Raw genomic sequence first — 18,632 nt, 5'->3', positions numbered from 1 at the left:
ATTGTCAGGACCCTGCACTGTCAGGGACCCTGCGCTGTCAGGGACCCTGCACTGTCAGGGACCCTGCGCTGTGAGGGACCCTGCACTGTCAGGGACCCTGCACTGTCAGGGACCCTGCACTGTCAGGGACCCTGCACTGTCAGGACCCTGCACTGTTAGAACCGGAAGTTTATTTGAAGCCTTCCAAAGTAAAATAAAGCTATTATGCCAGAAATATTTTATGTTCCCGTGCTTATGTTTCTGGGTCTTCATAATAGAAATATGTTTGTCTATTCATGTCTTTAATTGTGTGTGTTTATTTATATATATATATATATATATATATATATATATATATATATATATACACACACACATTGAATAAGGTTTAAAAATGCAACAAAATATAAAAATAGCCAAATTAACACACTAATTTTATTAAGACATCTGTTGTGTGTTTGCAAGTATAATATTATATATTCTTTATTATTGTTTGTGCTGTGTTCTTACATTTGGTTTTGGGCCACAGATTTGCAAATGGAGGGTGTGTGCTTTCAAATTAACTTTGCTTCGTGTTCTCACTGTGAATTACTGAAATCCTAGAAGCTTCTGTTGTTTTCCCATGACACCGGAGAAAACAATAGATACAGAACAAACTTTAAAATTTCTTTATATTTTGTTTTATTGGAAGTGTTTTTTATTGTCGAAACAGCAGATTTCACAGTGAGACATGCAGCGTTTAACTTTTGGCGAAGTTCCAGCGGGAGTCACAATTGAAACATCCTTCTGTAAGAGACACATCATGCTGTAATAAGTAAAAAAAATAATCCATAAATTATGTGATAAAATGTGATTTTCTAGGTCTTTGGTTTGGGAAAGTAGGGAAAAGGCAGATTTAAGTGCACACTTACCCCGCAAAGAAAAAAAAAAGTCTTCTAATAAAATCCAGCAGCACATATGTGCTACATGCTTCTGGTCCTGACAGTGCAGGAGACCCCATTGTGCAGGTAGGGAGAAAATACTGTTAATTACCTTTAATCTCGGTTGAATATGTGAATTCCTCATGAACCTATTTTTGGAGAAAATAGTTTCACGTTAGAAAAGCAACATTGTTTGTTAATGTGATGATTCATACTGATGCACTTTGACCTTTGTCAGTATTCCTTTCTATGTCCTGCACAGATAATCCAACTTTGCCTTTTTTTTTTTCTTGTTCACTTTATATTTATGTAATCTAAGATGTTTACGTTTAAATTTCTAATAAAATTTTGATCTAATCAACTTTAGATGTTTTAGACGTTCATGCCCCAATGGGAAAGACGAATACTTTGTAAATAAAGAAGTGACAGAAAAACCATGTTGTTTTTATTATATATTGTTGCCTCCATGCTCTGATATTTCAGGCTGGACAGAGGAGTCTTTTCAAAGTTGTCACAATAAACTACTAATGTATGTTAACAGATGAGAGTCATGGGAGCCAATCCTTCACTGTTTTGTAAACATGAGTGTTTGTCCTCAGTGTTGGAAGTTCGTCCAGACTAGTCTGATTATTTTGCAAATAATAAATGGTAAATATCAATTTAGTTTATTACTGTCACTAAAACACTTTATGTGAAAGTGTTTGTTTTTTTCTTATAAGCATCTTTGAGAAAGATTATACGTTTTGGAATAGTTACTGTAAGAGGAAAGCACTGTATCGAGAACCAGACCTCTGCAGCAAAACCGGCATCCATCACTAACTTCTGTATTCAACCGTTTCGTCCCTTATGAAGACACCTTAAACTCAGCATTTCTGCTGTCAAACAGTAAACACAGGGGTGGTGCAGCTGCATGCAGTTTGATTCTACAGTAACAGCACAACAGCCTGGTGAAGAAATGAAAGACTTAACTAAAAGAAGGATTTTTAGAGGGATCCTTACACTCTGTGTACTTCAGGTAAGTTTTTATTTTATTGAGTTTACTTTTGTTTTTATAAAGTATTTCTTAAAGGTCTTTCTGTTTAAATTAGAAAATCTTATTTACTATTAAATAACTTTCCCCGTTAAAACTACTTTTTTGCCTTGAAAAAGTAGTTGCGTCTTTGCATAATTAATTCCCCCTATCTGCTATCTTACAATCTTTCTGTTTTAATATGGTACTAAGAAAACCGGGGGAAACAAAAATTTACTTTTTCAAATAGCATTGGATTTATTTAGGAAAAAAGCTTTTTAAACCAACATGGCCAGATGTCAAGATCTCCCATTTTTTTTTTCCTCAGCAGTTATTGACACCCACCAAAAAGCAGTTTAAGCCACATGAGGTCACTGCTATGAATGCTGGACGTTCACAGCGCTCTGTAACAAAACATATCAACTAAAAGTCTAGAGGAAGGAAAAGTGTGACCACAGAGCAGAGGCAGAAGGGATAATTCAGTCCCTGAGACAGTTCAGAAGTAACCGTTTAAAAGGCAACATAATGACATAAAATGGTATAACAGTGGAAATACAAAAAAAAACCCAGAGAACTGGGTTTAACAGCGCCGAAAGAAACAAGCTCTGTAACGGAAGGATCTAATAGAGAGCAATAAAACAACAGGAGCTTATATACTGAGGCAGAGCTGAAGAAATTACAACCAAACAGGTGGGAACAATCAGGTGAGATAAATGAAAGCAGGAGAGACTGTTGGAGGAGAGAAATAAACAGGAACAGAAGTACAGGGAGGACTCCACAAAAAGAAGGATAAATAAAATTAAATACAACACCAGATTAAACAGATTATTATCACAAATAAATGAACTAGCAGAACAGACATAAAAGATGCTTGAGAACAAACACACCTAGGAATCCATATCCAAACTCAGACAAAACTGTAGATCAGAGGTTTCCAGAGTTACCAACTCACTGATCCATCTATCTGCCCACATAACTGTGAAATGTTTGCTCCACAGAGTTTGGATTCTCTAGTGACTGCAAAGACACTACTGGGGTCCTTGGGCAAGATTCACAATCATACTAATCCAGGGATTCCAGATGGGAGCTACCTTGAGGTATATTTAAAAGCATTGAAAAATGGATCTAATGCAGTAGTGTAACAGCATGCTGATTCACACAGGAGGATGCTGTCCCCTTTCTCCAGCTGCCCTGGCGTCCACCGATTGCAGGCGGTCTGAACCGGATGAAGAGGGAGTGGGTTATTCCTCACATCAACTTTGCAGAAAACGACCGGGGTCCATACCCCAAATATATGGTGGAGGTAAGAGGGTTCGCTTGCAAACCTAACTGCCATCAATGCACGTTACAGGCCTCTTTCAATGTTTATTATGTTTTTATTTCAAAAAGATCAAGTCCAGCAAAGCCAGAAAAGTAGCCATAAATTATAAGATCACCGGCCCGGGAGCAGATGAGCCCCCTGAGGGTATCTTTACCATTGATGAACGGTCTGGTGCGATGTATGTGACCCAGGCACTCGACAGGGAGAAAAAAGCCAGATACAAAGTGAGTCACAAACATTCATCTCATGTTTTATAATTTCTCATGCAAGACTGGTGACACTGAGCAGATGAAATCCTTGTGGACTTATTCTTTTACAGCTCTGGGCTCATGCCTTGTTAGAGAAAGAGAATGCAGAGCAGCCCATGGAGCTCATCATCAATGTTATTGACCAAAATGACAACTCCCCAGAATTCAACACAAGCGTCCTCACTGGCAGAGTGAGCGAAAGTGCAGACGTTGGTGAGGAAACGATACGGAAAACTCAGATATCATAACCATGAATGTTCATTTAGAGAAATGAAACTCTACTTCTTCAACAGATGAACCTGTCTTAAAGGTAACAGCAGAAGATAAGGATGATCCAACAACAAAAAATGCCATAATTAGATATCGAATAAAATCTCAAACGCCTGCAATGCCCAAAGAGGAAATGTTTGCCATAAATGCAGTGAGTGGAGTGGTCCGTCTGAAGGAGCGAGGACTAGACAGAGAGGTGAAACAACTGTCTATGTGAGCATCTCGCCTTCATTTTCCCCCAAACTTTATTGTAAGTCTACAATATTCCTCCAGACTCACCCAGAATACAAGCTGATCATACAAGCTGCAGATATGGAGGGGGAAGGGCGGACTGCAACCTGCACTGCTGTCATTATCATCACTGACAGCAACGATAATGCTCCAAAATTTACCGAATCATCTGTGAGTGGCACAAAAAAAAAAACTCTAGGAAAAAACTGATTAGTTTAGTTGTTGAATGAATTTGGAGAGTTGTTTGCTTTTCCTCAGATGACCACATCAGTCTATGAAAACACAGTAGGAGTGGAGGTAGCAAGGCTGAAGGTCACTGACATGGATGAGGCAGGATCTCCAAATTCCAACACCAAATACTCCATCATCAAAGGCAATGAAGGTGGAGCCTTTAACATCACTGTTGGCCCAAATAAGATGGAGGGAATAATCACTACTGCCAAGGTTCAAACATACCCTTCAAGATTTCATAAAGCGTCTTTCAAACATCATATCTATTTATTTTTTCCTCTTTATTTCCAAGGAGCTGGATTTTGAGGGACTATCTGTTTACAAGCTGTTGGTGGTGGTGACAAATGAGGCACCATTTTCTCTCCCTGTCCCCACTGCAACAGCCACCGTCACAGTGAATGTCATTGACAGGAACGAGGCTCCTGTTTTCGGCCCAGCTGAGGTGCAGGTAACACTCTCGGAGGACATGAAAACTGACACTTCTGTGGTCGAACTCAAAGCTAAGGACCCAGATACGGCCAGAAAACAGCAAGTAAGGTAATTCAAACACAAACCGTTCTACCACAGGTGATTTTATAATGCCACAACAATTTAAATGGGAACATTTTGTTGATTTTAATCTTAAAAAATTGGGAAGTGGAATAAAAGCCTAATCAAATCCCATTATTAGACCCATCAAGACTTGAGTTATGAGTTTTTTTAATGTTTTTTTTGTGTAAAAGAAACAAACTAGGAAAATGCCATTCTATTACTATTTGAGCATGTCCGACAATATGTGGGAATTTGTGAAAGTCCGTACGTATTTTCTGAACCCGGTGTAGATTGCTCAGGATCCTCTTGACCACAAACTTTTTCATAAATTAGTTCCATATTTTCAAGGTAACTGTATGAGGTAACATGTGTTGTATGATTAAAAAAGGTAGAGATAAAAGGAAGTTATTTTTGTGAGCCTATTACAATAGTTTATGCCTGTGATGGTTCAACAACAGACAGATTGTAGATACCAGATACGTTTAAGAAATAATAGAGGCATGTGAATCTAGGAGAAGAATAGCTGACAGCAAATTGTAACAAAAATCCTGCTAGTAGAATGATGAAGATTATCTTGAATGCAGGTAGGTAAGGACTGTTTGAGCCGGTGACAGTAAGAAAAGGCTGACTCTAAACTTCAGCAGGCCGAGCACAGGAAGGCAGGAAGTCTGATGGTGCACTGTGACATAGAGTGATCCTTATAGTGATCCTTGTCCTTGCTTCTGTCTCCATGAACCTCAGTCGGCCTCGGCAGATGGTGTGGTTCTGCTACACTGGAACAACTAGAAATCTGGAACTCTAGAAATAAGTAAAAATTTCTTAAATTAAGTTTATTTACCCTTAATTTGAGTAGGTAAATTAGATAGTTTACCAATGGAATGAGAATTTTTACTCTTAAAATAATAATAATTATATAATATGCACTTGGAAAGGGGCAATGCAGGTGTGTTTTCTTATTTTAATTGTAAATTGTCTTGTTCCATTTGCAAAATGTCTATTTTACCTCCTCAATCCAAGAACAAATATGCTTATTTTAAGAAAAAAAGAAAAAAAGGTTTCTTCCCGTTTTTCTTCTCCACTGTCACTACAAGCATGTTTAGTCTGAGGGATTGCCTTCGAGTCAATTAGTCGATGCAATCAGTTGGTCTTCCTTAGATAGAAAACTGAATCAATTTGACTGTATGAACTGGTTGAATTGTAAAGTGCCTTGATATGACGTGTTGTGAACTGGCGCTATATAAATAAACTGAATTAAATTGAAATATCTGGGCCAGCAGGAGACAATCTGCTGAAGACTGACAGAGAGAGGCAGGAATTAATAGACATGATAACTGTAACGAATGAAAGTGAAACATGGGGGTATCTGCTTACTCCACAGAGTGGAACAGAGCAGAGATAAAGTATTTCCACATTTATTAGTTTTATATACTTGTAGTTAGTAATAATTTCTGTCGAGTTTAAATGATAATTTTTTTTTCTTGTTTTCTTTTCTGTTTTCTTTTGCTTTCAGATACAAACTCTTAAATGACACTGCCAGGTGGCTGAGCAACAACTCCAGCACTGGATTGGTCCAAATTGCAAGAAGCATGGACAGAGAGTCGCGATACGTCACAGACAACAAATATACAGTTTTAATTTTAGCATATGATGATGGTATAGTTCAAATTTGACTATTACTTCTGATGAACATTACAGTGTCTTTGTTTATGTGCAAGCTTACCTGAATGAAAAACAATTCCTGTCTTCTTGTTTCTTTCAGATATAATTCCAGCTACAGGAACTGGTACTCTGGTGGTGAGCTTGTTGGATGTGAATGACCATTTCCCTGTCATCAAGCAGAGGAAAGCAATTCTGTGCAACACTGACCCTTTGCCTGCACTCCTGGATATAGTGGACCTGGATGGACCGGGTCATGCTGGACCGTTTACCGTGGAGCTTATAGCAGGGCATAAAACGAACTGGACTGTTAAAATCAATCACACAAGTAAAGTGTTATGTTCAAGAAAATAAATGATCAACTCTGCAATCTACCGGCTTTTGCTCATCCGAAGTGAATTCCTGTATTACAAAGTTTAAATTCTGCTTTTTTTTCAGGCCATGTTGTATCTCTTTACCCCAAACGAGACCTACCTCCTGGAGACTATAACGTTCTCATGAGGGTTTATGATGTTGAAATACACTTCCAAGACAGTAGGGTGGCCGTAGAGGTGTGCCACTGTCAAGGAGTGGTGGATGCCTGCTTCATGCCACTCGATGACAGACGTTCAAGCATTCCCTCTTTTGCAACTCCTCTTCTAGGGACTGTTTTTGGTGTTCTATGTAGGTAATCAGGTCATCTTAAAATGATCTCAGTTGTCTTCTGTCGCTTACTTTAAAACTGATTGTAGTGCTGCTCCTGATACTTCTGTTGCTGTTGAGAAAAAGGAGGGATGGAGGAAAGAAGGAGCCTCTTCTTGAGTTGGAACGTGATGACATCTTCTGCTACAGCGAGGAGGGAGGAGGTGAAGACGACAAGGTAAGAGGAGAGGAAGCAGAAGAGGACTCATACCTATTTGTTTACTTTTTCATAAAGTCCGCTTTAAATCCCAGTTTGCTTGCTCGACTTGCTTAAATATTTCTGGAACTTTGAAAGCAAAAGCTTTTGTTTAGTGCAGAAAGGTAACATAAAAGTAATGAGTACACCATAAGTAGGTCACATGACCCTAATCTCAAGGAACAGTATTTAGGTCGGTACTTAAAAAAGTGTTTTGTGCTTTTTGAGCATTTATATCTTTGTCATATCAATAGGGAATATTTATTTCCTATGACAGAAATGACAAAGTCATTGAGCGTTGAATTCTGTGTTTATAAAACACAAACAAAATGATATGCACAAACTAATATCTGACATGCATACATTGATTTTTTTTAGTTGAAAACATTTATGGAAATACATTTCTGAACAATGTTTGCTCTCTCTACTCAAAAATAGTTTGAAAACAGCTTGTCCACAAAACTTTTTCAACATAAAAGTTATGATTATAACCGATAAAAATAAATATGTAACGTTGCCCATGTCTCACAGAGAATTTTGTCAGCTCAATCCTAAACTCAGCTCCATTTTTTTCAGATAAATGATACCATTTTTTTTTAAATAAAATCCTTTTTTTATCTTTTGATAAAATGTTTCAATTCTATGTAATCCGAGTAGGTTTTGTTCCATTGTTTCAAGTTTTTAGTTATATGAACTCACATACTTTTTTGTCCAATTAAAATTATGACCTATTCTTATCTATGTCATTACTTTTATTTGCCTTGAAGTGACTGGAACTCAAGGCAAGATTACCTTCATAGCACAATTCGGTCGAAAGATAATTCAAAGTGCTTCTCATAAATTAAACAGTAAAATGGAAGGAAAATAAAAGCAGAATAAAAGTCAACTTAAAATCATGATAAAAGCAGTAAAGCAAATAAAACAGCTGGACCACAAACTCAAAGTAATGCTACTTCAGTTAACAATTTAACTTTGATGGTCAATGGCAGTTCTAAACAAACTTTGCCTTAAAAGAAGGAGATACAATCTAACAGAACTGAACTATAACACTTAGTTCCTTTTAACAAAAATGTTCTCAGCAAATGAACCACAAGAGACTGAGCTGCTTTTTTCTCTCTTGTGTCAAAGTTCGAATGACTAAAAACTACAGTTCTGCTAATTTGCTGATCAACTTTTACAGGGAAAAAAAAGGAAAAATAAACTGGTTCAAATGTTCAAAGAGTCGGTCTGCAGATGTAGAATAACAGCTGCCCGGTGTTTTATTTTTTTTATTTTTAGGAGTATGATCTGTCCCAGTTGCAGAGAGGCCTGGACCATCGACCTGAGGTCTTCAGTACGGATGTTTTTCCTACTATCCAGACTCGACCGCAATATCGTTTACAGATCCAAGCCAATGAGGAAATCGGAAAATTTATTGAATACGTGAGAAATCCAAGACAGTAGAGTTGCTGTGTTGCTCACAAAGAATGCTAAAAGCCTCCTAAACGTTTATCTCCTGTTTCTTTTGTCCAGAACCTGCAAGCTGCCAACGGTGATCCCACAGCTCCTCCCTATGACTCTCTCCTTGTGTTTGACTATGAGGGTGGAGGCTCTGAGGCGGATTCTCTCAGCTCCATTCACTCCTCAGACTCAGATGAGGAGCAGGACTTCCAGAGCTTGGCTCAGTGGGGGCCACGCTTCAGCAGACTGACAGACCTGTACACTGGGGGCATAGAGGAGGAAGATGATGATGACCAAACACTGCCAGGAAAAACAGAATGGGTTTGAAACAGTCAAACATGTCTGGGGATCATCTAAACGTCTGTCCTAACAATCATCTCTGGCCTTTTATTTTATGTTTGTTTAGTTTTTGCAGATGCTGTATTTTGTCTTTATATTATCTTTTTGTAAATTTAAAAATTAAACTCTTTAACTAAAAGAGCAGATTAGATAACAATGGTGTTTGCTTGTTTTTGATAACCTTTATTATCAGATTGTTTTTCATAATTGATTCGTGCTCATAAGCTGTAATGTGATAATCTACAGGACCTTAGGAAAGTATCATCAAGAGGACCTATTCAAATTTTATTACGGTACATCTTCAAATTTCTATGTATTTAGGTAGGTTTCATGTTTTTTCATATAGACCTGCTGTCTGCAGCTTTAACTTTGTCTAAAAATGAAAAATATTTAGGAGAACTTTTAATATTTAAAGGCAAAAATAGCCCAGAATACTTTGCTTTTACATTTTCTTCCTAGGTGTTTTCATGCAATAATATTTCTGCAAAGAAGGACACTGATAATTCCAGGAATATTTTCTTTTCTACTTATTTTTTGGGGTGTTTTTTTGCTTGCAAGCTATGTACTTTTTCAAAAATAATTTCCAATAAAACATTCCATTAAAAATATATTTGTTCCCTTTTTGCAAACGTTTTCTTTAGATTAAAAAAAATGCCAAGCAGATGTCCTGCATTAAAACCTTTAGAATTCTTCTCCTTGTTTCCGTAACTTTTGTAGTTCTAAACTTTTATTTTTAATTTGACCAACTGCACAAAACAAAGCCTGAGGTTCTTAATTTTCTTCATTTTTTTTACAAATTCAAATTGCATGTATTAAAATTCCTCCTTACGGTATAAACACTTCCAACCACTATTGCTATTGCGGCAAGTCTTTTCAGGTGGTTTTCAACAAGCTTTTCACAGTTAGAGAGCTAATTTTCCATAACAGACAGGATAGCCTGTGAGCATCAGATATTAAGTCTTCTCACAGAGTGTCAACTGAATTTAGGTCTGGTCTTTTGAAATGGTTTTGATTTGGCCCAATAAAATGCATTTCATGCTAAGGCGCATTTGATACATTTCTCAAAATATAAAAAGTAGAAAAAACAAGATTTTTTTGGAATGAAACGATATCTATTGACATTACTGAAACCAAATTACTCTAATAATTGCTGAGTTTTTAATTTTATTTTATTTGCCCGTTTCTTCTGATGTTTTGACCATTTATATTAGTGATGAGCTCCAACTCTTTGAGATGGGAAGGCCTCCTATTTCCCCTCAAATTTAAAGGTAAACTCTGGCTGGTTCTCTCTGGAACGTTTGCATTACATCCTGTTAGGACAAACATGGTAATGCAGTTATAGGATTAATCCTAATCTATCAAGGCTTACAAATGCATATTGTATCTTGTATTGATCTTTTACATAATTACACCCAATAAAGTACATTTACATTTGCAGCTTTGATATGACAAAACGGGTAAAAGTTGCGAATAGTATGACTATATTTGCAAGGCACTATAACTGTGTTTACCGTAAAGCTCTTTATCTCACAATACAAGTTTTTTCCTAGATTTTAGCATCTTAAATCTTATTTTTAAAGAAAAAATAACTTCTCACGCATAAGTTCAAATGGGGAATTTAAATTCTATTTATACTGTTTTTCATTTAATACATTTGTTAGGGTCTCTGGGGTTTTGCTGTTTTTCTGGTGTGAATGAGCTTCCTGTCATAGATAGGATCTTTGCTAGTGGCTTGACCAACCTTTGTTGCTGCAAACCATAGACCATTTCTCAATCAAGATGGTAAGCGTGTATATAAGGAGGCAAATGATCATCTCTCTTTGCCGGATGATTACCAATGATGACAAGCATTGAACCTCAGTCTGGTTTCACCTGCATGCAGCAGTCCTCAGTCTCCATCACCTGTCTACCCTCTCGACAGATCTATGTTACCTCCCCTTCATCCATCAAGTAATCAAATAAGCCGCCTACTTCCAGATCAATCTGCTTTCTCCCCTCAGACCAACCAGAAAGTTTAACTACAGTACCTCCCTGCAGTTCTCAGTTTCCAGATTCTTGTTTGCTTTTGTAAATAAACCATTAAAACCCAATGGTTCTCCTTAATTCTACATGTGGGCCCAAAAAAAAAACTACAAACCAATTTGACTGTGTTGGCCTATAAGATTTTAATAGGTTCACAGGATGATACATCTACTATTTTTTAACAATACAGTGGGGCAAAAAAGTATTTAGTCAGCCACCAATAGTGCAAGTTATCCCACTTAAAAAGATGAGAGAGGCCGGTAATTTTCATCATAGATATACCTCAACTTTGAGAGACAAAATGAGAAAAAAAAATCCAGAAAATCACATTGTCTGATTTTTAAAGAATTTATTTGCAAAATATGGTGGAAAATAAGTATTTGGTCAGTTACAAACAAGCAAGATTCCTGGCTCTCACAGACCCGTAACTTCTTCTGTAAGAGGCTCCTCTGTCCTCCACTCGTTACCTTCATTAATGGCACCTGTTTGAACCCGTTATCAGTATAAAAGACACCTGTCCACAACCTCAAACAGTCACACTCTAAACTCCACCATGGCCAAAACTGGAGAGCTGTCAAAGGACACCCGAAACAAAATTATAGACCTGCACCAGGCTGGGAAGTCTGAATCTGCAATAGGTAAACAGCTTGGTGTGAAGAAATCAACTGTGGGATCAATTATTATAAAATGGAAAACATACAAGACCACTGATAATCTTCCTCAATCTGGGGCTCCACCAAGATCTCACCCCGTGGGGTCAAAATGATCACAAGAACGGTGAGTAAAAATCCCAGAACCACACGGGGGGACCTAGTGAATGACCTGCAGAGAGCTGGGACCAAAATAACAAAGGCTGCCATCAGTAACACACTACGCCGCCAGGGACTCAAATCCTGCAGTGCCAGACGTGTCCCCCTGCTTAAGCCAGTACATGTCAAGGCCCGTCTCAAGTTTGCTAGAGAGCATTTGGATGATCCAGACGATGACTGGGAGAATATCATATGGTCAGATGAAACCAAAATAGAACTTTTTGGTAAAAACTCTACTCGTCGTGTTTGGAGGAGAGAGAATGCTTAGCTGCATCCAAAGAACACCATACCTACAGTGAAGCATGGGGGTGGAAACATCATGCTTTGGGGTTGTTTTTCTGCTAAGGGACAAGGACGACTGATCCGTGTGAAGGAAAGAATGAATGGGGCCATGTATCGTCAAATTTTGAAAACCTCCTTCCATCAGCAAGGGCATTGAAGATGAAACGTGGCTGGGTCTTTCAGCATGACAATGATCCCAAACACACCGCCCGGGTAACGAAGGAGTGGCTTCATAAGAAGCATTTCAAGGTCCTGGAGTGGCCTAGCCAGTCTCCAGATCTCAACCCCATAGAAAATCTTTGGAGGGAGTTGAAAGTCCGTGTTGCCCAGTGAGAGCCCCAGAACATCACTGCTCTAGAGGAGATCTGCATGGAGGAATGGGCCAAAATATCAGCAACAGTGTGTGAAAACCTTGTGAAGACTTACAGAAAACGTTTGATCTCTGTCATTGCCAACAAAGGGTATATAACAAAGTATTGAGATGAACTTTTGTTATTGACCACATACTTATTTTCCACCATATTTTGCAAATAAATTCTTTAAAAATCAGACAATGTGATTTTCTGGATTTTTTTTTTCTCATTTTGTCTCTCATAGTTGAGGTATATCTATGATGAAATATACCGGCCTCTCTCATCTTTTTAAGTGGGAGAACTTGCACTATTGGTGGCTGACTAAATACTTTTTTGCCCCACTGTATATATTGTTTTATCTTTCTTTTTTTTGTTTTCACATTTTAAATTTGGATGTGTGGGGGGGGGGGAGCTCTGAAAATGAAAGCATGGCTGCGTAAATCTCTCCTTTCAGGCATGACTGCGTAAATCCCTCCTTCCAGGCTGATGACGTGCCTGATTCCTGGCCAATGTTTTCCCTCAACCTCTGTCTTAAGAATGAACTTTAGTCATTCATTATCTTCCAACTCAGTTGAACTTTGACAGCACAGCTCCACAGTACTCTGCCATTCTAAATACTTACAGAAAAAATGTGAGAGTCTTAATCAGTTTATGTGGACATGAGAACCTGTGGGTAAAATAGGTAAAAGAGAACAACTTCCAGCAAAGGTAAGACATAAACAAGATTAATTATGTGCGAAATATGTATTTTCTTTCCTTAAAGAATGTCAGTCTGTTCAGTTATGCTTATTTGAAGCTCCTAAAACCTTTTTACTCCACTACAGATGAGGCAGAACATGTTTCAAGAGGGGCTGTACCAAGTTTTTTTTAAGGACACACCTCCATCCAGCCCCACCACCCAGACCAGTGACACTAGTAATGAGGAACTAACAAATGTTAGGATTCATCGTTGGTTTGGGATGGTGGTAAACACAAGGCTTTTACTGACTGGGGTAAGATGCTGCTTTCCTCAGCTCATCCAAACCACAGCGACTGTTCATCTACACTCCACATAAATAATAATATTAATTTAGAGGTTTAAAGATGTATTGGAACAACGATAAATATGCTCTACAATTTTTAAACAAGAGCTTTGTGTGTATTTTAAAGTCAATTTCAAGTTTTGAAAATCTCCATGAGTCTCATTCAGTAATAAGATCTAAATAAAAGCTGCTCAGATAGTTGCGGACAGACCAGACAGATTTGTAGCATTCAACAAGATCCAGTCATCTTATTAGGAAAGGTTGACTGTATTTGCACTAGCCAGTCCCCAGGTACATATTTACTTTGAAAAAATTAATTTTTTCATTTTAGTAAAAAGTATGGGTAACCTGCTTCAGCTTAATAAAAAAAAAACTGTCCTTTTGGATCATTGTCATCCTGCTTTTGCCAATCTAGTCATCGTTTTGAAAGTAAGCTTAAAAAAATGTTTTATTTAGTTACATTTAGTGATTATTGATCTTCATTTTATCGACTCTGTGGAGCGCACCAGTAGCAGATAAGGTCTGAGCATAAAGCTACCACTGTGCTTCACAGTCGGCATAAGTGAGTTCCTGTATACAACTTGTTGCCAAATACCTTGATTGTGTCTCGCCCTAATGTGAAAATATTTGCCAGAAATCTAATTGTAGAGAAGCTTGAATGTCCACATGTTGGAATTTTTGGGCTCTTGCCTCAATCAACACCCTGTCAGTCCAGGTTAAGCTTGTCTTCTGAGCACTATTCTCTTCTTTTTGGGGACAGTCTGGTTTAAATGGATGGTGACCTGAAAAGACAACATCACATAAATAACGGTTTTGTTTTAGGTCTTTTCAAGGTCTTTTCAAAAATTTGTAAAACAGACCTGCCCTCTCCAATTCCCGCCCATTTCTCCTCGTGCACGCTCTGTTTAAAACTTGCTGTTTGCATCTCTCATACAAGCTTACTTTCCAAATGAAGATTTGCAATTTTTCCACTATGTCAGACTCACCAACGGTAAGTGAAAATGGGAACAAGCACGAAGGACGGACTTACATACACATAACACCAGAATGATTGACACTAAGGAAGACCATTTTCTTTGATGATCCGCCCGGAAAAAGAGAATCCTCCACTATACCTTTAATGGACAAAAGAGGAACATATTAAATGCGTGAAATGGCATAAAGGTTAACTTTTTTTTTTTAAATGTGTAAAATCATTAAGCCCTGAAAACGGGAAATATCAAACGTGTCCTTCAAAACCTTAAACCTCCATAATATCCTGCCTGTTGTTAGTGTGTGTAAACGTTTTTATTAGGTCTGATCTTTGATTTTTCTTTAGTTGATTCAGGTCCTCAGTGCCACGGCTTGCATCCTGACCACAGTGAGCCACGCCTGTTCGAGGTACAACTGTTCGGTCACCATGGTAACTCCTGTATGGTCAAGCTTATCTGTGAGTCAGCATCTGTTTTCTAATTTCTCTCAGTACTCTTAGCTTCAAAAAGAAAAGTTAAACCTACGTGTTGGTAATGTTACAGTACATAGCTGCTGGTTGCCTGGCAGTGGAGGTCCAGCGGAAAGCTAATAACATAAAGGTAAACAACATGGTTATATCTAACACATCTTTGTCTACATACACTTTTGACTTGTTTATTTTACTCCAAACAGATCATTATTCTTATGGCGCTGAATGTTTTCAGTCTGCTTTTTGGATTTGCTGCTCTGCTGGCCAATAGTCTTGCAAAGGTGGAACCTGAAGCCCTGGATTCAAACCAGCAGGTACATCTAGAGACACCACAACTGCTTTTAATGGTTGATGAAATGTGAGGTTATTATAAGACGATGACATGTTGATGTGATTCCCTATCCTCTGCCACCTTCCTGCTTTATGTGATAAGCGAGCTGGTTCCAATGTTGTGAAGGCGAGCTACATTGTGTTCACCTCTCTGTGTTTCCTGGGAACCGTCTACATTCTGTTCCTGTGCTGGAGAGGCCTGCGCCGCTACAGTTCTCATAATTTGAAGGCCTACACCTGTATCTCACAGGTACATGCTGGTTATTGAAACATTTAACATGAAATATTTACTTACAGTTGAACACAGACATTTTCATACACTTTATAAGCTGTTTCTATCTACGTCTGACCGCATGTCTTTATCTTTAAAACTGTAGAGATTAGAAAACTTCTTGTTCTTTCTGCCTAATATGAGTGCTTTGGAAAGGCTTGTTGACTATGTTTTTTTTTTTTTTTTTTATAGCTTCCAATAACACTTTAGTTGTTTTGAGGCACACTTGCACTTTAAAACAATGCCTCCAAAATCTAAACTAAAAAGCTTAACATTATGGAAAATCCCAAATAATTAGCCACATTATCAGGGAAATTATTGCAGACGTCCAAAAGTCAGATTCTTCCTTGCTTACTATATCTAAAGATGCTATATTCAAATGGATGGAAGTTTAAAAAGCAAAGAACATTCCAGCAATCACATGGTACTGGAAGGAGACAGGTTCAATGTTAGAGATAAATTCTTTTTTATGAGAAATTGATTTATTAACCCTGAATTAAATGCAAAATGATTTGTAATGATAATGTCTGAAGCTGCAAATAGTCATTTTACCCAGTAAAGAGAATCCTTTACTGATGGATCGAAATGCCACTCAGAGAGGAAGAAGTCATTAGTAATAAAGAAATGTCATGAAAAAAAGCAAGAATGCAGATTAATTTCATAACTCAAACAACCATCACTGTATTTAGACAACTATCAAGTACAAATATGGTAGCGTCATCCTATGGGGATGTTTTACTGCAGAGGGACTGGTGCGCTTCACAGAACAGATCACACTAAGAGGAAAAAACAGGAGGTAGATGTATTATAGACACATCTCAAGATATTGGGAATATCTTGAGTAGTTCTTCCAGAAATGCTATTATATGAATAAGTTATTAAAACTTCAATATGAGCAGAGGTGGGTAGCAAGCTGTTATATTTACTCAATGACATTTATTTGAGTAACTTAAAAAAAAAATATTTTAGGGACAGTTTTACTTACAGTACATTTACATTTTACTCAAGTAATATTCTTGTGAGAGTTTCACTGCTATTACTAAGGGAAAATATCTGGTTACTCTACCCACCATGAGTAAATAACGCCAATTAAGATCAGGTGGATATACATAATACAGCAGTTCTTTATATGCATGAAGTTTCTGCAGAATTATTCTTTAAGAAAACTGTTTTTTCTTCTTCTCGAATTTGTTGTTTTTTAAAGTATGTTATTTGGTTATTTTTGTAGATAACTTATAGTCTGATTGCATGATTTTAAACACTAAATCAGATGTTATAATAATAATTATAAAAATAATTGAACTGTATTGATCTCATATTAGAGAAATTTACCTCTGCATTTAACCCTTGGGGAGCAGTGGGCTGCCATTGTGGGGCGCCCGGGGGAGTAGCCTACTTGTCATTTTAATAAGTACTTTTTTTTCTCTTACTTTAAATATTTCTTGGATGGCTACTTTAAACTTCTACAAGAGTAAGAAAAGGTTAAGTTAGTGCTACTACTTAAGTAAATTTTTTAGGTATTCCCCACCTCTAAATATAGGTAATTAAATAAAGCTTGTCATCAATATACCTTTAGATAGATCATTGTCATAGTTTCCTATACAGTATCTGTTATACGTACATTTAAAGGAAATAATAAATCCTGACAGGTACATTCACTCATCTGCCTTTCTATATATGTCAATTCAACGTGTACTATGTATTTAAGTATTTCTTAAAGAATTATGGATTTATTGTAGCTGCTTTGAGACTTTTAGCTATTATTTAGTAGCAAAACCTAAGAAATCACATCAATCACATACAGTTGAATTTAATGTGGTTTGGATTGTTTTATCTTATCAGGATCCTGAGGACACCAATGGATTGCTGGTGGAACAAGAAGACCTGAATCTGTGAAGCCCAGTGGAATGAAATCTTCATATTAATTTTATGAAAACGTTATTGGCTAAGTTATTGTTGAATGCAAAGCACTGTGAGAACCCTGTCAACTTAATATATATATAAAAAACAACTAAATACTACAGTCTCACTTCTATGGGATTCTGGAAAAAAACAGAACAAAGTGATAATAGGTTATAAACAGGTTATGAAATCTAACGTAAACTAAGGGTTGATTTTGTTAGTCTCTGCATAAACCTGTGAGATAGAGTTTATTTTTACTTTCCCAGACGTTGCATCGATATAGACACTAGAGGGCATCAATGTTGAAGTTGTACGTAGAAACTGAGTCAGATTCATTTCAGGGCTGTGAAAATTGACTTCTTTTTTCAAAACTTTTGTATTAAATATGTGTGTAAGATGACAATGAAGGAGCAAATAAAAGGTAAAATGATGAAAAAGATTTAGAGCTGCCCATAAAACCTGAACGGTGCTCAATGTTTTTGTGAAACTTGGAGACTTTAACAGCTCTGGTATATTAGAGTGGGCTACAGATGTTGGGAAGGGTGTGGTGTGATGGGGGATTTCATTAAGAGTACATAACAAGGTCACAGACCATTCATGTTGCAACTATGCACACCCACACACTCAGCGATACGCACAGACTTATATGAGTTGAAAAAAAATCAGAGTGCAGCTACTTTCTCACGACATGTCTGACTAACAGCTTCCAGCTGTTGCTTGGTTAGGAAAGCTGCATTGGGAACCTACTGAAAACAAAGAGAAAGATGGGATTAATGCATACATGAACACAGAGACATGGTACAAAGCAAAGCAGGGTGAAGAACCACGTGTTACAGCTACAACTTCACCCACTCTGATACCCCTAAATAAAATCCAAACTAATATCAACCTGGAGAGACTCACACAGAGAAAAGTTGCAATTAGAAGATATGAAATTATTTTAAACAGGTAACAAAATCATATTCTTCAAAATACTTCTATTTAATGAAAACCAGCGGATTGTGAGGACTCGTTGACTCTCTCCAATCCCTCGCACTGAGCATGCATGTAGCGACAGTGGAGAGTAAAACTCTATTTTTAACAGGAAGAAACCTCCAGCAGAACCAGGCTCAGTGTGAACGGCCATCTGCCGAGACCGACTGGGGTTC

At 37.5% G+C, this 18,632-nt stretch overlaps 2 protein-coding genes across 3 annotated transcripts; both read left to right on the top strand.

Annotated features, from left to right (window-relative positions):
• Nucleotides 1-1,664: 1,664 nt before the first annotated feature.
• Nucleotides 1,665-9,424, top strand: si:dkey-30c15.12 (uncharacterized protein LOC793186 homolog). Of its 2 annotated transcripts, none has more exons than XM_038299929.1 (15): nt 1,665-1,914; nt 2,907-3,005; nt 3,095-3,211; nt 3,298-3,453; nt 3,549-3,690; nt 3,771-3,943; nt 4,021-4,149; nt 4,237-4,422; nt 4,502-4,746; nt 6,251-6,393; nt 6,500-6,724; nt 6,835-7,059; nt 7,128-7,255; nt 8,552-8,695; nt 8,786-9,424. In XM_038299929.1, the coding sequence occupies exons 1-15, from the start codon at nt 1,810-1,812 to the stop codon at nt 9,038-9,040; spliced, it is 2,472 nt and encodes an 823-aa protein (XP_038155857.1). In that variant the 5' UTR covers nt 1,665-1,809; the 3' UTR covers nt 9,041-9,424. The 2 variants fall into 2 exon arrangements, with proteins under 2 accessions (XP_038155857.1, XP_038155856.1); XM_038299928.1 differs by having other exon boundaries at nt 3,071-3,211.
• A 3,643-nt stretch (nt 9,425-13,067) lies between these two features.
• Nucleotides 13,068-17,921, top strand: si:dkey-30c15.13 (uncharacterized protein LOC558731 homolog). Its single transcript, XM_038299953.1, has 7 exons — nt 13,068-13,226; nt 13,343-13,510; nt 14,859-14,969; nt 15,055-15,111; nt 15,185-15,295; nt 15,415-15,561; nt 17,425-17,921. The coding sequence occupies exons 2-7, from the start codon at nt 13,343-13,345 to the stop codon at nt 17,476-17,478; spliced, it is 648 nt and encodes a 215-aa protein (XP_038155881.1). The 5' UTR covers nt 13,068-13,226; the 3' UTR covers nt 17,479-17,921.
• The last annotated feature ends 711 nt before the right edge of the window (nt 17,922-18,632 follow it).

Source organism: Cyprinodon tularosa, unplaced genomic scaffold (assembly GCF_016077235.1).
Source record: "Cyprinodon tularosa strain WSP-4 unplaced genomic scaffold, ASM1607723v1 ctg44, whole genome shotgun sequence".
Classification (NCBI taxonomy): Eukaryota; Metazoa; Chordata; class Actinopteri; order Cyprinodontiformes; family Cyprinodontidae; genus Cyprinodon; species Cyprinodon tularosa.
Note: the sequence above shows the minus strand (reverse complement) of the source record. Positions and strands in the feature narration are given on the sequence as shown.